The sequence below is a fragment of the Protopterus annectens genome, chromosome 3.part0 (assembly GCF_019279795.1).
Source record: "Protopterus annectens isolate FY-2018-M chromosome 3.part0, PAN1.0, whole genome shotgun sequence".
Classification (NCBI taxonomy): domain Eukaryota; kingdom Metazoa; phylum Chordata; order Ceratodontiformes; family Protopteridae; genus Protopterus; species Protopterus annectens.
The window spans coordinates 898,658,521-898,681,749 of NC_056731.1; the positions used below are offsets into that span (position 1 = coordinate 898,658,521).

Genomic DNA, 23,229 nt, shown 5'->3' on the forward strand with positions numbered 1-23,229 from the left:
ATACTACTGTTTAATGGATGCTTTACGGCAGCATACTTGTGGATTTGCTCAGTCGCTGGTTTACTGTTTGGAATGTGACTAATACAAAACATGACTTGATTTTGGGAACGGCATACCTTCAAAGAAATACTCATTTTTCAAATATTACACTGTTATTCCTACCCAAACAAAGTTTTTGTTTTAAAGATAACATTCCCTGTGTGATTCTGCATACATTTCTGGTTTAAATTACCCATGGGAAAGAAAGCGGTATTAAAAATCGCAAAAATCTGGTTGCGATAATACGCAAGTACCGACCGGGCTAGTCCAACTGGATACATGTCCATTTTCAGTGGAGGCCCAGGGAGAAAGAGTAATATATACAAAAACACAGGTACAATACAAAGTTTTGTCAATCATTACATATTATTGCATATAATATCTTAATCAGGAAAAATTAAAAAATAATCATAGTACATACCAGCTATGGATATGCATACAAAGTATGTTCAATTACAGTATTAAACTTTAAATTAACACACATAATATTGTTAGTAGTTAAGTAAGCAAGCTTAAAACAGGTAGGAAGATTAGTGTCCAGGGACAACGTAGGAAGTTAGTCTGGGTTAGCACAGGGTTAATGTTCTAATACAAAGCCCATCTGTGGTCTCTCCAACTGTCCTGGCAAGATACATACCGAAGGAGGCATTGTACTTGATAATGGGTCTGATAAGGGAGGAGTACAGGGATGTTATGACCTTGTTCCTGGATGAAATACCCTTGTTTATGAAGTGGGCCAAGTAGAAAGCCTTCCGTACAACGAAGCCAACACGGCAATCAAAAGTTTCAATAGTCCTACTCAAATGCCATCTCAAATCGCAGTTGTACTCAACAGCGATCACGGAATCATTCATTAGTTTCACCTGTGATTCATTCTCAGAGAAAAGTAGCCTTTCTTGCAAGGTAGTGAGGTTATAAAATTCCTGAAAGTGTATGAGCAATGCAAAGCTAAAAAAATATATTTAACAGTTCTCTGTTCATTTAATTTCAAATTTTATTTTGTGGAGATTTCTGAAGAGTAGCCAAATGCTACGATGTTTCAAACAGTAGTAGGATTCTTATTTCATGTTGATTTATCTTTGAATAGGAGCCAAATCTCTGCTGTAAAAAAAGTGTGATGTAAGCAACAGATTCATTTTAAACAAGTCCAAAATTCACTGCCACAACGGGGGCCGGACAGTATAATAATCAGTGATTGTGCTAGTAAAGAGCAAGGGAAATACATCAAGAGGCTGCTAATATTTAGTATGATTTCACTAAACTGTACTCTAATATTCTGCATAGCATAACTGAGCAGCATAGTCAACAGCTGTTCAAATATGGTGTTTACTTTTTATAATCGCTTCAAAAAACTTGAGTCTAGCCTAACCACCCCCACCACAAACACAAATATATAATAACCTTATTGTTTTCCAGTGTCTGGGGACGAAACGCTTTGATCGGAACTAAACACTGTTACCGGTGTTCACCAGAGGGAATGAAAACAGGGCTGCATAAGGTAAACTGAAACTTGGAGTAGGGTTGATGATGACATAAGTCGGTGGTGATAATTGGCAGGTACCAGGACAAGATTCTTTTGGCCAGAATTTTAGAGTCTACGATTGCCCCTTTAAGATGACAGTGGACGGTGCTTGCCACACTTTGTTTAGAGGGCAGGGTGTAAATATACTACAGATAAGTTCTCTATGTAGCAGATACGAAACAATCAATGCTACCAAATAATACCGGCAGGCATTTTAATCACACCCCCACCACTGGCGGGGAAAGCAAAAAAAAAAAAAAAAAACACAACTGTTGTTCTCCGAAACAGCCCAGATAAATTAAAAACATGTGAAAAGTAAATCCATAATAACCATCATGCACCCACTTCAAAACTTTACTAAAAGCGCACCTAAAAACAAGCTGGCTATGCCCTTGCAACTCCCACTCTAAAATCACCCACCGCATCCAACCACCACCTTTCCTTCCACTCCACTAACTAACTTGATTATAGCAAGCTCAGATGCTCATAAGCCTAGTACTTATTATACAGCAGGAACTTCTTATTGTAAGATTTGTTAATGTCTGTTATGTACTTCATACATAAAGATTCTAGTTATCTACTGATGTATTATGTTCTTCATCTGTAATATGTTGTAAGTAATTGCTATGTTATATTGTTAATCGCTATGTAATCCAATGTAACTATTGTCTGTTTATTTTAACTGTGGAGCTTTTCTACCCGGGCCTCCGCTGAAAATGGACCTACGTCCAGTCGGACACTCCCGGTCAACAACTGTAAATAAATAAAAATAAACTGCGGCGAGGAAATTGGGGCTTGATTTCGTATATATAAACATCCCTACATACAAACTCGCGTTTACTTTCTTCCAAAATGTTAGGTAACATATCAGTTTCAGCTGAAACAAAACATACACGACCACTATCTAAAACAAATATAAAGTTGTCTGGAAAATACACAGAATTACCACATTACGCACGAAATAAACGACAAACAGTAATATCCGAATCTACCTAATGCGGATATATCGATTAACTTCCATCGGAGTTAATAACGGAAACGTTTACAAACCTAGTACATATAACGAAGGCACATACACACTATATAAACATTATTTCTTTTCTTACAAAACAGTAGATCAACTTATCAAACAACTCATTAACCAAGTGAATAAGGACATAGTGTAGCCAGAACATTTCATTTTACGTCAGTCTCATACATTACTCAATCTACATGCAAGAACGTACACATTTTGCCCAAATACTGTGATCCCCTACAGCTATAACATTTTTTTCAAAGAACCCATTGCTAAACAAGTTATACACAGACTTAGACTACAATCTATAAAAATATTCAACTTACGGGTTGATGGATTGCTCCTCCTTCCACGCCTGCCGCTTCGTCTGCTAGGAGTAGATGCTGGAGAAGACATTTTCTATGCCAGCTACATATAAAGATAAACCACGTTGGCTTAATCAGTCAGAACAGCAATTACTATTCTAAGCTTTTCTTAACTAAATTATACGTTCCCAAATAACATACGAGAAAGAACACATACTAAAAGTAAAGGAATCTATAAAAATAACAAGGAGACATGAAGATCTAAAATATGTCCAATTGAACAGATATTATGTACTACTTTTTTAACCTTATACAGCAACACACTTCATTAGGTTAAAATTACAATACTAAAACAATATAACTTACGTTTCAAATACAAACATACAATAAATCAACTAACAGCAACAAGTTGCAGATAATCAACTCAAGACACTAAGTTTCGCGCGAAAGAAGATCAGCTGAGTGTAGTTCGCGGGGTTTTGCACCAATCACTATGAAGAATTTTACGTTCTACTGTTCCACAACTTGGGTTAGTAGAATAGAAGGGATGCACTATCACATATGTTGCAGTACAGTATAAAGTAAATTTAATTTTATAGCTACATAGTGGAACATTCATACGTAATAAAGCTATTTATAGTAGTATCAACTATCTATACTATTATTATTTTCTGACCAATTGCAATTCTAAAGTACTTTTTTAATGTTTTCCTTTTTCGTGTTGGTATGGTCATTTTTGATAGAATAACCCGGTAGAACTGGGGCGATACCAACCTATTGAAGCTTGCAGGGGTGCTCAAAATGTGCCATTTTAGTTGCCTTTACATTTTGTGTTATAATATTTCATTGAGCGTTATTGGTATTTTTTTTTCAATAATACTTATTTATTATTTACTAGCACTTGTTGTCTTAAGATACTATGTTGCACATACCCGTTTCTTATTTTCCAGTGCTTCGAACTCTATAGGTTGTGGGATGTACAGTTAGGTATTGCTGATTAGCTTCACAATTTGATCAATTCTTTTAATTTCGTTGAAAAAAATCAAATATACTCGATATGCACGCTAAAGGAAAATAGTCGGTAGACGCATGCTTCCCCGTAAATAAGTGGTTGAGGCCGTAGGCGGTACCTTACTAATAACGAAGTTGCAGAGAAGCTTGGGGAAGTTTAGTCTTGTTAAGCAAATGACCGCTTCAGTCGCTATATAGGGTTATAGGATGGCTGTAGTAACAAGTGACAGTGGAGGTGTGGTAGGGTTTCAGGGACATTTGCAATTGCTAATTTCGATGCTTGCGGATTCTGATCACAGAAGTGCCGCAGTCACTGCCCATAATGTTATAAACAATTTGGGCCAAGAGTGTGTGGGTACTAGTAATGAAAGTACACTAGGTGAGTACTTGCAGAATACTTGAGTCGGTACCATATGTATCAGTTCAGTTATGATATCGACGTTTTGTTGTGACTTTATTTTTGTTCTAAATTAAAAAAAAGAATAGGATATTTATTACTAAGTTGCGTAGTTGAAGATTTGGCCATAAGCGTAAGCATAGTTTAGTGGAATCACACTTATTTACTACTGATTGCAAACATTTTATTTTTGTTTGTATGACTTTCTGAATGTTTATACGCTGAATGATACAAGAGCAGGTGCAGCATAACTCCGCTGTTTCATTTATTTTGTGTGTAGTGTCTAACATTTACTCCTGGTAACCGGTTTCCATTGCAAAGTCGTAAGCAATTAGTATATATTTGTGAACTTGAATTTTTGTCCGGAAGTATTATAGTATTCCGGATTTGTCCTATTTCATTGTTTAGATGTGCGTTAGATGTTAGTTTTAGAGATTTACTAAAACTGGCATTTGGAGTGCTTATGTTTCCAGCTTTTCCAAAGTTAGCAGGTATGTTGGACTTTGAAGCTGTAATGCTTTTTGCCGACTTGATATGTTGCTACATTTTTATTTTGTGTTTGGAGTTGAAGGCGTTCATTCGTTAATTTTTCAGATGGCATTTTTTACAGTTCATATTGCTGGGGTGACAGAGTCTCTTCTGGTTTGCAGAGTCTACAAGTCAGATAAAGGTGTGCGGAACAAGACACTAGTCTGCAATGCTTGAAGTCGATGTGCTTTCTGAGAAAGCATATTTGGGAGATAATAAAAACATTAGAAAGGAGTATATGGCTTTGTCATTGCGGTGGCAGGGTTTTAACAGTGCGAGAATAAAGGGTCCAATGCAATATTGTAATAATTTAAGTTAAAACTATTCAAGAACGAAGTAAAAAATGTTTGAGTTCTAAGGAAAACTGTTGCAAATAATGGTCTCTCTGTAGGCATCTGGAAAACATAGCTAACTTTTTAGCTCCCTAATAAAGCATATAGTAAGAACCTGTTATCATGGGCAGGCAATTTCCCTTCATCTCTGTGACCAACCTGATAGACATGGGCATCCTGAGGCAATATAGCAATTGTTTCATGTGTACTGATGACCACTTTCTCCTGAGCCAAACAAACTTTATGTGAGAGATGTAGTTGCCTGTGAAATTGGAGGCAAGACTCTCACATAAGGACAAATCGAATGCCAAGCAAGTTGTTAGTGCGCGCACACACACTTCCCACACAAACCCATATACGTGGAGGTACTCCCTAGTAACTTACCAGCAGATCGGGGCTTCCCAAATGGAAATCACTTGTGTATGTAAATACTGTGGGAAGCAATAGCTAGGGAATTGTTATGGCTAGGCTTGTATCAGCCCTAGGGCTGATAGGTTGGTTTATAGGCTAGTACTAGGCTATGAACATAATGATGCAAAAAACAACCACAACACACACACCAGTGTTTCATTCAATAAGCCCATAAGGCGTTAACCACAAAACCTAATCTGTTGGTCATGGGTAACTCCATTGTTAGACCCACGGATGTTCCCCTTTCCCAGTTGGAGAGGAGCAGGTTAGAGTTAGCTGCCCATCAGGTGCTAGAATTTGTCAAGTCACTCAACCACAAGTATGACTCTTGTCATAGTGCATGTGAGAGTGAATGGCTTGAGACGTGCCTCACTGGCCTATATGAAGGGAAACATGACTGACCTCTCAGATTGTGTGTCACAGGCAGGTATAAGCCTAGCCTTAATCAGCATTCTATCTTCAAGGGTGATGCCACAATGCAAACAAGAAATGATTGACTTTAAAAATTGGCATATCTTCTGGTGTCAGTCCAAGGCGATTGTTGCTCATCCTTAAGTCGAGACTAATGGGTGGGGTAGTTTATTTGCTTTATTACATAGAAACACGTTAGGATGGATAGCAACATTACAAGATATATAAATGAACCGATTAACTGACAAGACTGTACAGACATGCATGCTTACATCTCAGCAGCTTTCTACAAAATGGCAGTCAGGCTCGCATGTGTTCATTATTTGTACATGTGTACAAGCCCATGGAAAGCTTCTTAAATGTATGCATACACATTGATCTACATCCCCCTCTTTAATGAATTGTCCACAGTAAGGTGACATTTGGAAAATGACATGCAATTGTACAGACAGTAAGAAATAAACCGTGTTCATGTCCCCATGTTGCATTGTATCTGAAATGTGGTCTGGAAATGCGACATGATCTAGTGATATAGCAATTGGAACTGGGTTTAGCAGCAGGGACCATCATAGGTGAATGATCCGTTTTGGGATTCTTCTCAGGAACAGGGATATTTGCTGGAACATCCTCGAACTGGAATGCTGGATAACTTGCTCTGAGAATGTCTTTCTCACAGGTATGATACTGCGATACAGACTCTGACACCGGGACCAAATGTTTCTGATTCTGCCTGAATTCTACTCCATGTGATTCCACAATGTACAGTCTTGGCTCTGGATATACTTTTTTTCATTACTCCAATCCGATCAAAAGCTTTGGATGTCTGCATCCTCTCTATCTCTCCTCATAATGGACTAAGTGGTTTGCTGTCCTTGACATAATAGGACTTCTGGGATAAGCGCTTCTTTAACAGCTGGGCTTTCAGTCGTCTGTTGTTCTTGACACGTGGAACCAATAGACTACTGATTGGTGGTGTGATTCTGGTTTGTCTGGACAGAAGTCTCTGCAAGTGAACCAAGATGTTTATCACAAGGAATATTTCTGAGCTTCAAGAGATTCGGGAAAATATCGCTGTCTCCTTTCGACTTCCCTAGTAACTATTCTGCCCTTTAAACTGCACATTCTGCCAAACCATTTGACTGTGGGTACTCGGGGCTACTTTTAACACACAGTCCCACTCTTCAGCAAATCTTTTGAACTGCTAGCTTGTAAATTGTGTTCTATTGTTAGAAATAACTTTATGCGGATTACCATGGACTGCAAAATGATGCTTTAACTTAGTAATGAATAGTACTGGAAGCCAGATTAGGAAGCGGGTCAGTCTGGAATCTATCACTTTTGGACCTTTCATGATGATACTGTCATTAATCTCATTTCTGTAAGGAAAATAAATTTGCAGGTCTACTGGTAAACAAGATTGCTTTGACAGCCATCCTTGACTGATAAAGTGGTTGAGCTTCTGAAGAGCTAGGTCTGAGGCTGTATGACTTCTGAGTTCAAGACACGTGGAAGAAAAATTTCTCACTTCCATGACTTCAAAATCAAGTTGTTCATTTTCATGCTGTTCAGTGGTATTTCTGGGCGATCTGGACAATGTATCGGTAAGATAAAGAAGTTTGCCTTTTGTGCAGACAAGACTGAAATTTATACTTGCAGTTTCAACATCATGCATTGCAATCTGGCTGGAATGGTATGCATAGGCTTTCTCAAATGGTGACTAGAGGTTGCTCAGTTTCAATCTGGATAGCTCAACCATAAATATAATTGTGGAACTTCGAACATGTGAATACAATTGCCAAGAGCTCTTTCTCTGTCTACACATACTGCATCTCTGTTTGGTAAGAGTTCTGGATGCATAGGCTACTGGTCTACCCTCCTTGAAGAATGACTGTACCAAGACCAAATTTTGAAGCTTCACAAGAAAGAGTAACTGGTTTGTGAACATCATAGTATCTGAGAGTTGGTGGACTGGCAGTTCTCTGTTTCAGGACATCAAATGCTCTTTGGTTGTGTTCTGACCATGACCAGGATACATCTGTGTGTCGGCTCTGGGTTGAAAGTTGGCTCAAGTCTGGAATGAACTTGCCTAGGTAGTTAACCATCCTAAGAAAATGTTGTAAGGCTGAACATTGTCTAGAGCGGGCATCTCAAGAATTGCTGTCTGCTTGAAAGGATCTGATCATAAGGCTGAACTGGTAAACAAGTGACCAACATAAGTAACTTCTCATAACCTGAATTTGCACTTGAGGATTCAGCTTAGATTCATTTCACATGCTCTTTCCAGAACTTTCTTGAGGTTTCTGTTCATCCTCAACTGCACCGTTATCTCCTACTAGAATATTTACTATAGTAGCACACGGATACCCAGAAAGAAATTGCTCCATTGCATGCTGGAAGACTATACTGGCAGACATTTTATCCCAAATGGCGTTCTCAAAAATCTGTATTTTCCAAAAGGAGTACTGAAACTTGATTAGCAATGAGGATTTTCAGGCAAGCAAAATTTGCCAGAATTAACTCTTGTATCCAAGACAGAAAAAACAGTGGCATTTGGCATGAAAGCAGTGGCTTTGACTGTGCACATTGGATGATTAGGTCTTTTCAGTGTTTTGTTCAAATATCTTGGATCTGTACATACACTGATATCATCTGGACTTTGCTTGTGAGCTACTACCATGGAAGATGACCATTCAGTAGGTTCGTCAACTGGACAGATTGCACCTTGCTGCACCATTTTGTCTAGCTCTGCTTTGACTTTGTCCTGCATAGCTACTGGAACTTTCCGGGCTGGTCTAACTTCATGGAGTACACAACTGGTAGTTTGCCTAATTTGCCTTAGAAAAGATCAGCATGGGTGGAGAACAGACTGGGCAAAATTAGAACAGTGGTCTTTTTAAGCTTGCATGGTGGAATTCCTTATTAAATGAAAGCAGTCCCCTTTTCAAACTTTGACGCCTAGTAATGACTCTGCATGCCTTTTGACCACATAAAATTGCAAGTCATAGCTGTTCCCAGCAGGGTGACATGAAAGCAGTACAGAGCCTTTGGTTTGAATTTCTTCACCACCGTAAGCAACAAGCTTCACACATTTTGCCAAATCACGCTTCTCACCAGCACATACTCTAGCAAATGATTCTGCTGACGTAACATTTTACTTTGAACCTGTGTTAACTTTGAGCTCTATGGGTCTGCCATTAATCTGAACAGTACAAACTATTTCATTCTTTGCCGATAAATCTACTGCATTGATTGTTTCATTAAGCATAGACACAGCATCAGCATAAAGTAGGATCACAGCTTTCTAATCTATCAACTTGCATCTTTAAATGTTCTCACTTAAAAGAATACTTCTGTTTGGATTTGTAAAATCTCTGGAAATGATTCCCCTTTTTACATCTGTGGCTTTGCTGACCAAAAGCTGAACACACTTCTGTCTTAGACACATGATTGCCACCACAGTTGTGACAGTGAGTATGAGGCTATGTGAGGGTACATGCTTTGAGTTTGCTGACTCGCCCTTGTACATCACTTGAGACTGTGTGCACTCTGGAATTTGCTAGAAAGGTACAGGGTTGCACAGGGACTGTTGCATGGCTTACAGTTGCTGCCATGTGCTTGGGACCTTTTTTTAAAGATACTGGAAGCATGCATTTCTCATTTGTAAGCATATTTGTGTGCTTTTCTGTGAGCTCATGTATCTGACAACTTTATACAAGGCCACATAAATTTTAAGTCACACTTGTATCTTTCGGCTTTTCCCGGTTAGGGGTCGCCACAGTGGAATTCCGGTCTGCTAATGATTGACAGTAGATTTTTGCGTACCAAGTTGCCAGCCCTGACGCACAACCTTCAACGAAGGTATGCGCATTCATGCATGTCTCCACACAAGACGCTTTTAGCTGAGAATCGAACAGGACGTCTTACTGTGAGGCGACAATGCTACCGCAGCACCACCACCGCAGCATGAAGTAAAAGCTTTCTCACAGCATAGTCTTCGATACATTTTCAGCACTCTGGGTCTTCTCTTGATTCAGCCGGTACCACTGTATGGCAGTTTTCCCTTCCCCTGCATACAAAAACGAACCCTCTTTCTATGGCTTCCGAACCAGCTAAATTAAGCAGAATAAATGGCTTTGTATGTGCATCTTTATCAGAGAATGCAGCTTGTATAAAAAATATCGTACTGTTGCTCAAAACACTTTCCAGTTCTTTGCAATATTATCAAATACAAGTGGACATGGTTTTTGAAGTCCGTCTGCCATGCCAACAAAGTATGCACAAACAGATTGTATATAATTATAAGGGCCACATTTTCAAACATGTGCGCACACACACAGCCAGTACTTGTAATAACATTCAAATGCACAATCTTCTTCTTTCAGCTGCTCCCGTTAGGGGTCGCCACAGCAGATCATGTTTCCATTTCTTCCTGTCCTCTGCATCTTGCTCTGTCACACCAACCACCTGCATGCCCTCTCTCACCACATCCATAAACCTTATCTTAGGCCTTCCTCTTTTCCTGTTATCTGGCAGCTTCATCCTTAGCATCTTTTTCCCAATATACTCTGCATCCCTCCTCAGCACATGTCCAAACCAGCGTAATCTTGCCTCTCTGGCTGTCTCCAAACTTTCCAACCTGGGCTGACCCTCTAATATATTTATTCCTAATCCTGTCCACCCTCGTCACACCCAGTGCAAATCTCAACACCTTTAACTTTGCCACGTCCAGCTCTGACTCCTGCCTTTTTGTCAGTGCCACCATCTTCAACCCATATAACTTAGCTGGTCTCACTACCTTCTTGTAGACCTTCCCTTTCACTCTCTTACTGGTACTCTTCTCCACCCACTCCATCCTGACTGTACTCTCTTCTTCACCTCTCTTCCACACTCACCATTACTCTGAACTGTTGATCCCAAGTATTTAAACTCCTCTACCTTCACCACCTCTACTCCCTGCATCCTCACCATTCCTGTATCCTCCCTCTCATTCACACACACAAATTCTTAGTCCTGCTGACCTTCATTCTTCTGTCTAGAGCATATCTCCACCTCTCCAGGGTCTCCTCCACCTGTTCCCTACTCACTACAGATCACAATGTCATCTGCAAACATCATAGTCCACAGGGACTCCTGTCCTGATCTCGTCTGTCAACCTATCCATCACCATTGCAAATAAGAAAGGGCTTAGAGCTGATCCTTGATGTAATCTCACCTCCACCTTAAATGCATCAGTCACTCCCACTGCAGACCTCACCGCTGTCACACTATCCTTGTACATATCCTGTAACACTCTTACATACTTCTCTGACACTCCCGACTTCCTCATACAGTACCACAATTCCTCTCTAGGCACCTTGTCATATGCTTTCTTTAAGTCCACAAAGACACAATGCAACACCTTCTGACCTTCTCTGTACTTCTCCATCAGCACTCGGAGCAAACATCGCATTTGTAGTGCTCTTTCCTGGCATGAAACCATACTGCTGATCACTAATTATCACCTCCCTTTTTAATCTAGCTTCCACTACTCTTTCCCATAACTTCATGCTGTGACTGATCAATTTAATCCCTCTGTAGTTACTACACCTCTGCACATCACCCTTATTCTTAAAAAATCTGTACCAAAACACTTTTTCTCCATTCCTCGGGCATCTTCTCACTTTCCAAGATTTTATTAAACAATCTAGTTAAAAACTCCACTGCCATTTCACCTAAACACCTACATGTTTCCACAGGTATGTCATCTGGATCAACAGTCTTTCCATTCTTCATCATGTTCATAGCTATCCTTACTTCCTCCTTGCTAATGCACTGCACTTCATGATGCACTATCCACACATCATCCAACCTTCTCTCTCCCTCATTCTTTTCATTCATCAACCCCTCAAAGTACTCTCCCATCTGCTCAACACACTCTCCTCGCTTGTGAGTATGTTTTCCTCATTATTATTTATCACACTTACCTGCTGCACATCTTTACTAGCTCGGTCCCTCTGTCTAGCCAATCGGTACAGGTCCTTTTCTTCCTACTTAGTGTCCAACCTTTCATACATCTCTTCATATGCCTTATCCTTAGCCTTTGCCACCTCTCTCTCTTTGCCATGCACCTCATCCCCTTATACTCCTGTCTACTTTCTTCATCTCTCCGACAATCCCATTTCTTCGCCAACATCTTTCTCTGTATACTGTCCTGTACTTCCTCATTCCACCACCAGGTCTCCTTGTCCTCCTTCCTCTGCCAGATGTCACACCAAGCACCAGGTCTCCTTGTCCTCCTTCCTTTGCCAGATGTCACATCAAGCATCTTTCTAGCAGTCTCCCTTACTAGCTCTGCTGTAGTTACCCAGCTGTTCGGTAACTCTTCACTGCCACCCAGTGCCTGTCTTAACTCTTCCCTGAACTCCACCTCAGAATTACCCTTTTTCAATTACTCTTCAATTTCCACCATTTGATCCTTGATGCTGCTCTCACACTCCTCTTCTTGATCACCAGTGTCATCTTATAAGCCACCATCCTATGCTGCCTAACTACACTTTTCCCTGCCACCACTTTACAGTCTCCAATCTCTTTCAGACTGGCCCTTCTACATAAGATATAATCCACCTGTGTGCATCTTCCTCCATTCTTGCATGTCACCCTATGCTACTCCCTCTTGTTAAAATATGTATTCACCACAGCCATGTTAATCCTTTTCGCAAAACCCACAACCATCTGACCTACATTCCTTTGCTTAACACCATACTTGCCCATCACTTCCTCATCCCATCTGTTCCCTTCACCAACATGCCCATTGAAATCTGCTCCAATCACCACTCTCACCCTTGGGTACTGTCATCACCACTTCATCCAACAAGCTCCAAAATGTGTTTCTCATCCATCGCACACCCAGCTTGTGGAGCATATGCACGAACAACATTCATTACACCATCAATTTCCAGCTTCATAAACATCACTCTATCCAACACTCTCCACCTCCAAAACACTCTTGGCATACTGTTCCTTCAGGATAACCCCTACACCATTTCTCCTCCCATCCACACCATGATAAAACAGTTTGAACCCACCTCTGATACACCTAGCCTTGCTCCCCTTCCATCTGGTCTCTTGCACACACAATATACCAACCTTCCTTCCGTCCATTATATCTGCCAGCTCTCTCCCTATACCAGTCATACTGCCAACATTCAAAGTTCTGACCCTCACTACCACAGTCCTAGCCTTTGCCTGCCTTCGGGCATGCCTTTCCCCTCTTCTCCTTTGGCCTACAGTAGCCCAGTTTCCACCAGCACCCTGTTAGCCAACAGTACTGGTGGCGACAGTTAACCTGGGCCTCGACCGATCTGTTATGCACAATAAACTCTTCAAAAATACTTTACTTGGTGAAATATGCTTTGAAGTGGCTGTATTTTGTGAAATAACTGTACTGTAATACTGCACAAACTTACGAATATTTTATACACCGCAGCTATCGCTAATAGCTTTAATGCAAAAAAGTAGCACAGTGGGAAAAATGCAGTAGTTTTCCTTATTTTATACATTTTTATATGATTTGGACATGGTTTCAGATATTTTCATAACTATTTCAAATATTTTTATCAATATGTCAGTTACTGATATTTCATCTAACTAGAAACTCATTGTGAGCATTCTGAGTTTTATATCTTCTGAATAAGAAATCATTTAAACAAGTTTTAGTACTTGGAATTTACTTCTGACCTGTTCGCAAATTATGGGTGCAGTAAGGATGCTCCTCTGTATACCTCCATGGATCCCATTCTGACACCATGTCTCTTGTCCTTGGTTATAAGTTAAGATGAACAGGTAGGGTAGTTCATTTTATATGCTTTATTACATAAACACATCAGGATGGATAACAGCAATACAAAATATAAACAAACTGATTAACTGGCAGACTACATAGACATACGTGCTTACATCTCAACAGCTTACTACAGAATGGCAGGCTTGCACACATGCTCAGTATTTATACACATGAGTAAGCCCATTGCAAGCTTCTTAAAGGTATACATGCATATTGATTTACAGGGATACAGTATCTGTCAGCATGGGAATACCTGTTTGACAGGCCATGCTGCTTCACCAGAGATGGTCTGCACCTGTCTCCTCTGGGCTTTACTGGAAAAGGACATTGGCCACCCTTTACTGCCTTTTTAAGTAGTGTCAAAATTACCAACCTCCAACATAACCAGATCCTCTGTAGGTAAACTTGAGGTACTGCTGCTTAATGCTAGGAATCTAAAGAAGAAACTGCACTCTTGGAAGCACTTCTCACTTTGAAAGATGCTGACATCTGTGCAGTCACCAAGACATTGTTCACAGGCGTGGAATGCATCCTAGCCGTGTATGGCTACATTGCATTCCATATGTTCAGACCACAAACTGAGCGTGAAAGAACCAAAGGAGTAGGTATATCCATCTTCATTAAGGAGAAGTACACTGTTTTTTTTAATAAAATAAAAACCTCTAAAATTGTCACGCATAAGACAGTTTTGTATTTGTATAAATGAGAAACCACGCTAATACAATTTTAGTTGCTAACATTATGCATCGCAGACCCCGTTGAGACCACTGTAGTTGCAAACTTTATACATTTACTTAGTATATCCAGTCATTGTCAATTAAGTTATTACATAGCTCATTCAAATCCTGCCTTTTTTTAAACCTTATTCCTCCTCTGCATGATGTAAAGTTCCCACAATTCCCATTTTATTCCTGTGTAATTTGCTGCTCCTCTTTTCTAAATATCCAATTCAGTTGCTTTATTGGTGTTACTCTGTTCACTACTTCTAGTAAAATTGGTTTAGACTTTGATTTTCATTTTCTAGTAATTGCTTTTTTAGCAACCACCATAATTAGCAAGGCCTTACTTTTGTCTAGGCGTTTTCAATTCTGTGTCATGGCTCAAAAAGATTATTTCCGTAGCTACACCAGCTTGCTCACTCAGCATACCTGACAAAGCAGTCTGCAGGGAATCTTTAAAGTCTGCCAACTCATTACACTCCCTGAAAATATGTTCCCAGTTACCTCTTTTCCTTATAACACCTCCAACATTTGCTGTCTGAGTAAAAATTCTTTGGAGTCTACTTTTCAGTATAAAAATACATATGTAAACACTTCCAAGAAAAGATACCAAGTCTTCTAGACTAAACAGAATGACTCTCTTGAGCTGCTCCTTGTCCAATTATAGGTTCATAGGTAGGTACTAGGCTATTGGCCCTAGGGCCTATATAAGCCTAGCCAAACGGTACCCTGACTTTTGCCACCCATGAAAATTATTTTCCTGTGCCCCTGTCAAGCAGAGCCACAGAGTGATCCCCAGGGTGAATTTCCTATTTCCCATCCAGTCATCAAGATTTTTCATGAGTGGTAATGAACTTTGTTTGATATAGATAGGTAGTTTGTTCCAGAGTATGGGAAGTCTCTGGGACAGGAATCTATCCCTCCAGCATGTTCTGTTTATTGTGGTGACAAGGTATAGGTCCCTAGAGCATGTAGCTCTGAGGGATTGGGGTTTCTTTACGTGGAGCATGTCCAACAGATCTGGTCTGACATGGCTTTGTATGTTGGGCAGAGATTGCCTCTGAGTAGGCGATATGCGACAGAGTAAAGCGGGAGTTTTTTGAGACAGTCTGTGTAGGGCATCTGTTTGAGGCCGGTAATCCTCTTTGTGAGGCATTTCTGTGGGCTTTTCAGTTGTAGACGTCTTGTGAGGTACATACCAAAAGGGGCGGTGTACATTTATAATGGGTCTAATGAGTGATGAGTAGAGGGGAACAACCTTTTTTTTTTTTTTTTTTTTTTTAACCTGGATGAGAAACCTTTTGTGATGAGGTGTGCCACGTAGAAGGATTTCCTGACTACTGTGGCAATGTGATTATCAAAGGAGAGTACTGTCCACCTGTGTCCCAATGTTTCTTATCACACTTTCAGTGTTAAGTAGACTACCGTCTATGTGGTAGTTCATGGGTACAGAGTTCTTACCAAAAGGGATGACTATGCACTTTTTGGCATTGAACTTGAGGCCATGGCTTTGACACCAGGCATTTGTCTCGGTGAGGCCCTTTTGTAGGATGTCCACATTTAGTGTTGATTATGGCTCCTAGTTTGTAGTCATCTGTGAACTATGTTAGCCAAAGACCTTCTGTGTTAGCCTGTACTTCAGAGAAGTAGATACCAAACAGGAGAGGACCTGGGACTGAACTCTGTGGTACTCCACTTGTCTGAAGTTGGATTTAGAGACCGCTACTTTCGCAGTGTGGGTTCTGTCAGTGAGCCAGTTGGCAACCCATCTTGTGATATAGGGATTTATACTGAGTTTAGTGAGTTTGTCTATAATTCCAGAGTGGGGGGGGATGGTGTCAAAAGCCTTGGCGAGATTTAGATAGGCTGTGTTGACCACCTTATCCTCATCTACGGCTTTGGTGACCACTTCAAAGAAATCTATCTGGTTTAGGAGGCATGATCTGCCTTTTACAAACCCGAACTGGGTAGGGTCCAGAGTTTGGAGATTACCACTGTTATTGTTTTTTAAGTTCCATGATGATACGCTCCATAGCCTTGCAGATCAGGCTTGTCAGGCTAATGGGGCGGTAGTTCCCAGGGTCTGTGGTGGCTCCCCCTTTGTGGAGTGGGATAACCGTTGCTGTGTGCCATTCGGTGAGCACAAAGCCTGAAGTGAGGCTATGACTGAACATGTTACTTAGGTGGGGTGCCATTTCATTCTGTAGTTCATGTAGAACGCAGCCTGGGTTGTTGTCGGGTCCCATGGATGCTGTGTTCTTGGCTTTGGAGAGTGTGTTTTACCTGTGCAGCCGTGATTACAGGAACTTTGCATTCTTCCGGTATAGAGATGGGCCCTTTAGGAGATGAGAGAGGGGTAAAGTTAGCACTGAACCTATCTGCCAGGATGTTGGCAATATCATTTGGTTCTGTATATTTAGTACAATGATACCACACCTTAAAAAGTTTAATGGATAAAGCTTTCGGGTCTACTCCCTTCATCAGTATAACACTACAACAATATTATTACATTTAAATAGGAGAAATCATCAAATCACATGCTTCAGCCCATCCCACTAATCAAATACACAAGAAAACTTAAAAGGACAGCACAATAAATGCAACCTATGTATTGTAAACATTAGAAAACAAGATATGAATGACATACTATCATAGTAATGGTCTAACAGACTCTATACATATATGTATAATATACACACATACATAATTTACTCGTATCTAAAATATGCAATAAAAATTGCAGTAAAAATGCAATAAAAATATAATGAAAATATAATAAAAATATATATAGAAAACAATATATGACTAATAGAATATACTTATCTAAATATGCATACATAATTAACTAAAGAATACAGACAGAAGTATAGCCATAGAATTTATAACCTTTCTCTTTGTTTTTTAACTAATACTGGTTTCAGACTAACAGCATTATTTAAACCAGGGGAGGCATCTGCCTGAAGTCCAATAATCCATTCTAACTCTTTCAGTTCTAGGGAATTATTAATGTCTCCCTTCCTTAGACTGATATTTACTACAGCTAATACTCTAAATTTAAATACATGATTTTCGCCTTTTTCTATAATATGTTTGCTTAAAGCATTTGTTGATGCTCTCCTCCCGATTTCTGATTTATGTTCTATTATTCTCTCTTTTAGCTTTCTAATAGTTTTACCCACATAAAATGAAGTGCATGATACACATGTAGCCAAATATACCACCCTTTCTTCATTACAAGTTGTTAACGTGGTCATTCTAATAATTTCTCCACTAGTAGGGTGTTCAAAAGAATTTTCACCTTCGAATAAATCATTACAGCAAGAGCAGTTGTAACATTTCCTTATTCCCATCAATTTATTAGTCCTAGGTTTAGTATGGAAATCTTTATAGCATAATTTCTGTTTTAAAGTTTCAGCACTTCTATATGCAAAACTAGGTTTATCACCTACTATGGATCTTATTTCAGGCATAGCTAGTAGAATCAGCCAGTTCTTCTCTATTATAGCACTTACACTACATGTATTTAAATTATAGGTGGTTAGATATCTAGTTAACTTTATATCCTTACATGAGTTGTCTCTCCCCATTGTTATACCTCCTGACAATATTGGTTTAAACTTAGTCTGCCTCTCATTTTTTACTTCACACAATGCTTTGTTAATAAGCTGCTTTGAGTAACCACTCCTTTCAAATTTCGCCATACTTTCAGTTTGTTCATTAAAATTAAGTTCATCAGTATTTAAGTTACTTAGTCTAATAAATTCTGCTTTAAGAACTCCTCTAAATATATGAGGTGCATGCATGCTATCCTTACTTATGTATCTCAGTGAGTCAACATCTTTTCTAAAGACTTTAGATTCCAATTTCTTATTACTCTTAAATAGAGTTACATCTAAAAAACTAATATTATCACAAGATGCTGTCATTTAAACCTTAGAAAGTCAGTTGACTCATTCATGTACTGCAAATAGTTTTCCAACTCCGAATGGGAACCTTTCCACAATAAAAAACAGTCTACAAACCTTTTATAGAAGACTACTTTCTCATTCAGGTAATTGACTTTATTTAGTATTACCTCCTTCTCCCATTCATATAACACTAAATTGGCATAAGTGTTTGCCACTGGTGTGCCCATTGCAACACCTGTAAGTTGCAAAAACAATTTCCCATCAAAAATGAAAACATTGTGTGTTAAAACCACTTCTAAAAGAGCACATATTGTTTCAATCTCCCTCCCATGCATTTTTATCTCATTATTTAAAAAAATCCATATTGCATTTACTCCATAATCATTTGATATCACAGTGAACAAGGAAGTAATATCTAAAGTGGCTATAATATATTCATCCACATTGTTATCAAGTTGCCACATATAGAGATTAGATGTAACTCTATTTAAGAGTAATAAGAAATTAGAATCTAAAGTCTTTAGAAAAGATGTTGACTCACTGAGATACATAAGTAAGGATAGCATGCATGCACCTCCTATATTTAGAGGAGTTCTTAAAGCAGAATTTATTAGACTAAGTAACTTAAATACTGATGAACTTAATTTTAATGAACAAACTGAAAGTATGGCGAAATTTGAAAGGAGTGGTTACTCAAAGCAGCTTATTAACAAAGCATTGTGTGAAGTAAAAAATGAGAGGCAGACTAAGTTTAAACCAATATTGTCAGGAGGTATAACAATGGGGAGAGACAACTCCTGTAAGGATATAAAGTTAACTAGATATCTAACCATCTATAATTTAAATACATGTAGTGTAAGTGCTATAATAGAGAAGAACTGGCTGATTCTACTAGCTATGCCTGAAATAAGATCCATAGTAGGTGATAAACCTAGTTTTGCATATAGAAGTGCTGAAACTTTAAAACAGAAATTATGCTATAAAGATTTCCATACTAAACCTAGGACTAATAAATTGATGGGAATAAGGAAATGTTACAACTGCTCTTGCTGTAATGATTTATTCGAAGGAGAAAATTCTTTTGAACACCCTACTAGTGGAGAAATTATTAGAATGACCACGTTAACAACTTGTAATGAAGAAAGGGTGGTATATTTGGCTACATGTGTATCATGCACTTCATTTTATGTGGGTAAAACTATTAGAAAGCTGAGAGAGAGAATAATAGAACATAAATCAGGAGCAGAGTATCAACGAATGCTTTAAGCAAACATATTATAGAAAAAGGCGAAAATCATGTATTTAAATTTAGAGTATTAGCTGTAGTAAATATCAGTCTAAGGAAGGGAGACATTAATAATTCCCTAGAACTGAAAGAGTTAGAATGGATTATTAGACTTCAGGCAGATGCCTCCCCTGGTTTAAATAATGCTGTTAGTCTGAAACCAGTATTAGTTAAACAAAGAGAAAGGTTATAAATTCTATGGCTATACTTCTGTCTGTATTCTTTAGTTAATTATGTATGCATATTTAGATAAGTATATTCTATTAGTGATATATTGTTTTCTATATATATTTTTATTATGTTTTCGTTATATTTTTATTGCATTTTTACTGCATATTTTAGATATGAGTAAATTATGTATATGTGTGTATATTATTATATTATACATAGATGTATAGAGTCTGTTAGACCATTACTATGATAGTATGTTATTCATATCTTGTTTTCTAATGTTTATAATACATAGGTTGCATTTATTGTGCTCTCCTTTTAAGTTTTCTTGTGTGTTTGATTAGTGGGATGGGCTGAAGCATGTGATTTGATGATTTCTCCTATTTAAATGTAATAATATTGTTGTAGTGTTATACTGATGAAGGGTGTAGACCCGAAAGCTTTATCCATTAAACTTTTTAAGGTGTGGTATCGTTGTATGTATCTTGCATTTGGCAGTAACACCATTGTTACTTTAGTCTGTATATTTAGTGCCATTGTGCTGTAACTCAGAGCAGATCTGAGTGTTGCCATTGAGATTCTTGGCATAGCTATAGAATGCTTTGTGGTTGTCTTTAGAATCAGTGACAATTTTTGTTTTCGTAACTAGCTTTGGAGGATTTTATGAGGGATCTCTGCTTCTTACTGAGGCTGACCACAGAGTTCCTCCAGTCATGGGATTTTACTCTTTTTGCAACAATTTCTTCTGTTGTAGAGTTTGGAGGATAGCATCTTGGCTGTGTTAGGGATAGCACGATCCATGCACTCATGTAAGTGCTTATTAAGTGCAATTGTATAGGATTCAGCAGTCGTACCTCTATTGTCTGTCAGCGTGGGTGTTGTGAAGTTTGCCACTTCTGTCTTAAGAAGCGTGAAGTTGACGGCTTTGGAGAAATTTTTTACGGTGGTTTCCCTAATTGGGGGGGGATGTGGATGTCTAGAGTGATTTGCTTGTGGTTTGATCTGACCAATGAGGAATTGACCTCTGGTGTGGAAAACTGATTGCCCATGTTGGTAATGACCAGGTCTAGGATATTGCTGCCGCTGGTGGGGGTGTGGATAAGTTAATCCAAGGCATTAGAATTTATGAATTCCAGAAAACTTTGAGCACAAGAGTTGGCACATGAGTAGTTTTCCCAGTTAATGGTGGAGTGGTTGAAATCGCCCATTATTAGGTTGACCCTAATATTTTCCATTGTATCAAGAAATGAGTGGGAATCCTGGGGCATGGTGGGGGATCTGTAGCAAGCTACAATTTGCATTGGGGTCTTGCTCAGAGTTAGTTGCACTTGGATAATCTCAGATGCATTATGCTGAGCAACTAAACTAGCCTGGAGGTGTGGGTATCCTTATTGAATATGGCCATGTCTCTGCCTTTAGTGCTTCAGTCCAGGTTAGGTGGCCGAAAGGTGTGGTATGAATTATAACCTAGTAATGCAGGGGTGCTCTCTGGAGCCTTGAACCAGGTCTCTCTTACTGCACAGATGTCTATGTTCTCCATTTTAAGGAGTGCCTCGAGTGAGTGCATTTTGAGGTTTAGACTTATAGCATCAAGTAGCATTACAATCAAATTTTGCTTGCTTGTACTTGTTATGGTGGTGAATTTGTCATTTGAATCTTGCCTAAAAAGGCACAATAGGGGTGGCAAGAGCCTTAGCCAGTGTCTGGAATCCCAAGGGCGACAGGTGCAGGCCATCTCTGGCAAAGCATCGTGGTTTGTCGATCATGTCCTCCCACACAGATACTGGATCCCCTTTGACACCAGAAGCTTAGCTAATTGTTGAAGTTAATCATTTTGTCCTTGTACTGTGGTATCTTTCTGGGTGATGGCAGGATGCTACTCAGGGCTAGAGTCATACCTGCCTGGGCTACAAGATCAGAAAGCTCCTCCATGTCTCTTCATGTAGTCCCAGAGAAGTACGTCTTGGGTCATTCACACAAACAAGGACAATGACAGTCATATTTGTACTTGCTGTGGAGTGACCTGAGTGCATGCGTTATGTGGCGGATCCAGGCACCTGACAGACAGCTGACAGTAACTTTCTCCTTGTTCAGCTTGGTGAGTGGAACATTATTGTGCCTGACTATAGAGTCACTTATGACTAGAGTGTTGGATATGTTATGCCTTATTGGCTGTGGTTGAGTGGCACACTGAGTTTGTGGGTTATGTGTCATTTGGGTTGTGTTGGGGGGTGGAGGTTGCTTGCGTTTCTGGGTTGGAGGTCCCTGTTGCTTGGGTAGATATTTTTTTTTTTTTTTTTTTTTTTTTTTTTCTGCGAATGTAGGTGTGTTGTGTTTCTGTGTTGCCTCCACCACATCATAGCTAGCTATAGGTCCTCTACCACAAAACAGGAAAAGCATACTGCATACCTGGACTTAATGAAGTCACTTGCCATATAGCCCAGCACTTTACTCATGGTGATGAAGTATCTTACCATCAACTGGGAAACCTACATGACCGCAGACGTACTGGCTCGGAGGTTCTTGGACTTTGTCAATGCAAATGCTCTCAGTTTGTCTTTGAAAAAATTCTTATTGCCTAAGTAATGGTATAGGAAGGTTCAAAGTCCCCTTGAATTAAGATATGGACTCTTATGCAGAGGTATGCACTAATGCCCTTTCTGTACAACTGCTTCAATGGTTATTGGCTGTACCTGACCAGGTTACAACCAGTTCTTGTGCTGAAAAAATAAAGCCACCCTGGTGGACCCCTAGTATAAACAGGTTGTACAACAAGAGCAAGAAAGTCCTGTCCAAGAACAAAAAGGAACTGGCTCCGTAGAGGAAGAAATGTCTCTCGAGACCTTGTCGAGTCCTCCAGAGCTAATTTCGAAGCAAAAATAGCCTCCTTAACCAGAAGGCATTCTTTAACTATGTCTGAAATCTAAAAGGGAATACCCAGCTATGTACTGAACTGGTTGTGGAAGGCACCACTAATACTCAACTGGAGGTAATAGCCAACTTGCTCGTGGAAGGCACCACTAATACTCAACTGGAGGTAATAGCCAACTTGCTCGTTGACAGATTTGGAGCGAACCCCCCCCCCCCACACAGCCCCTTTAGTCATTCCCACAGTATACTTGCTACCATTCCTCAGCCTATTATTTCAAGAGAACAAGTAATCTCATTGCTCTCAAAGGCCAAAAATGCATAGTCAGTCGGACCAGGCAACATCTGAAGTTGCCTTTTAAATGACCTAGCAGATCCAATAGGATCCCTGTTTAAACACAGCCTGTGAACTGGCTATGTTCCAATGAAATGGAGGACCGCAATAGTAACCCCTCTGCAAAAAGGGGCACCATCAACCGACCCTG

The 23,229-nt window shown here is 39.4% G+C and overlaps 2 protein-coding genes across 3 annotated transcripts in view; one reads left to right on the top strand and one right to left on the bottom strand.

The window, feature by feature from the left end:
- Positions 1-3,934, bottom strand: part of MCM4 (minichromosome maintenance complex component 4) — a 314,512-nt gene extending 310,578 nt beyond the window's left edge. Inside the window, exons 1-2 of one of the 2 annotated variants that reach the window (XM_044065228.1) lie at positions 3,814-3,934; positions 2,903-2,984 (exon numbers count right to left, since the gene is read on the bottom strand). In XM_044065228.1, coding sequence (XP_043921163.1) covers positions 2,903-2,972 — 70 coding nt within the window. In that variant the 5' untranslated portion in view covers positions 2,973-2,984; positions 3,814-3,934. Of the gene's footprint in view, positions 1-2,902; positions 2,985-3,247; positions 3,384-3,813 lie in introns of those variants that run through there. The other variant, XM_044065227.1, reaches the window with a different exon arrangement.
- Positions 3,935-4,062: 128 nt separating this feature from the next.
- PRKDC (protein kinase, DNA-activated, catalytic subunit) overlaps positions 4,063-23,229 on the top strand; it is a 4,917,417-nt gene continuing 4,898,250 nt past the window's right edge. The window contains exon 1 of the mRNA XM_044065724.1: positions 4,063-4,271. Coding sequence (XP_043921659.1) covers positions 4,100-4,271 — 172 coding nt within the window. The 5' untranslated portion in view covers positions 4,063-4,099. The remainder of the gene's footprint in view (positions 4,272-23,229) is intronic.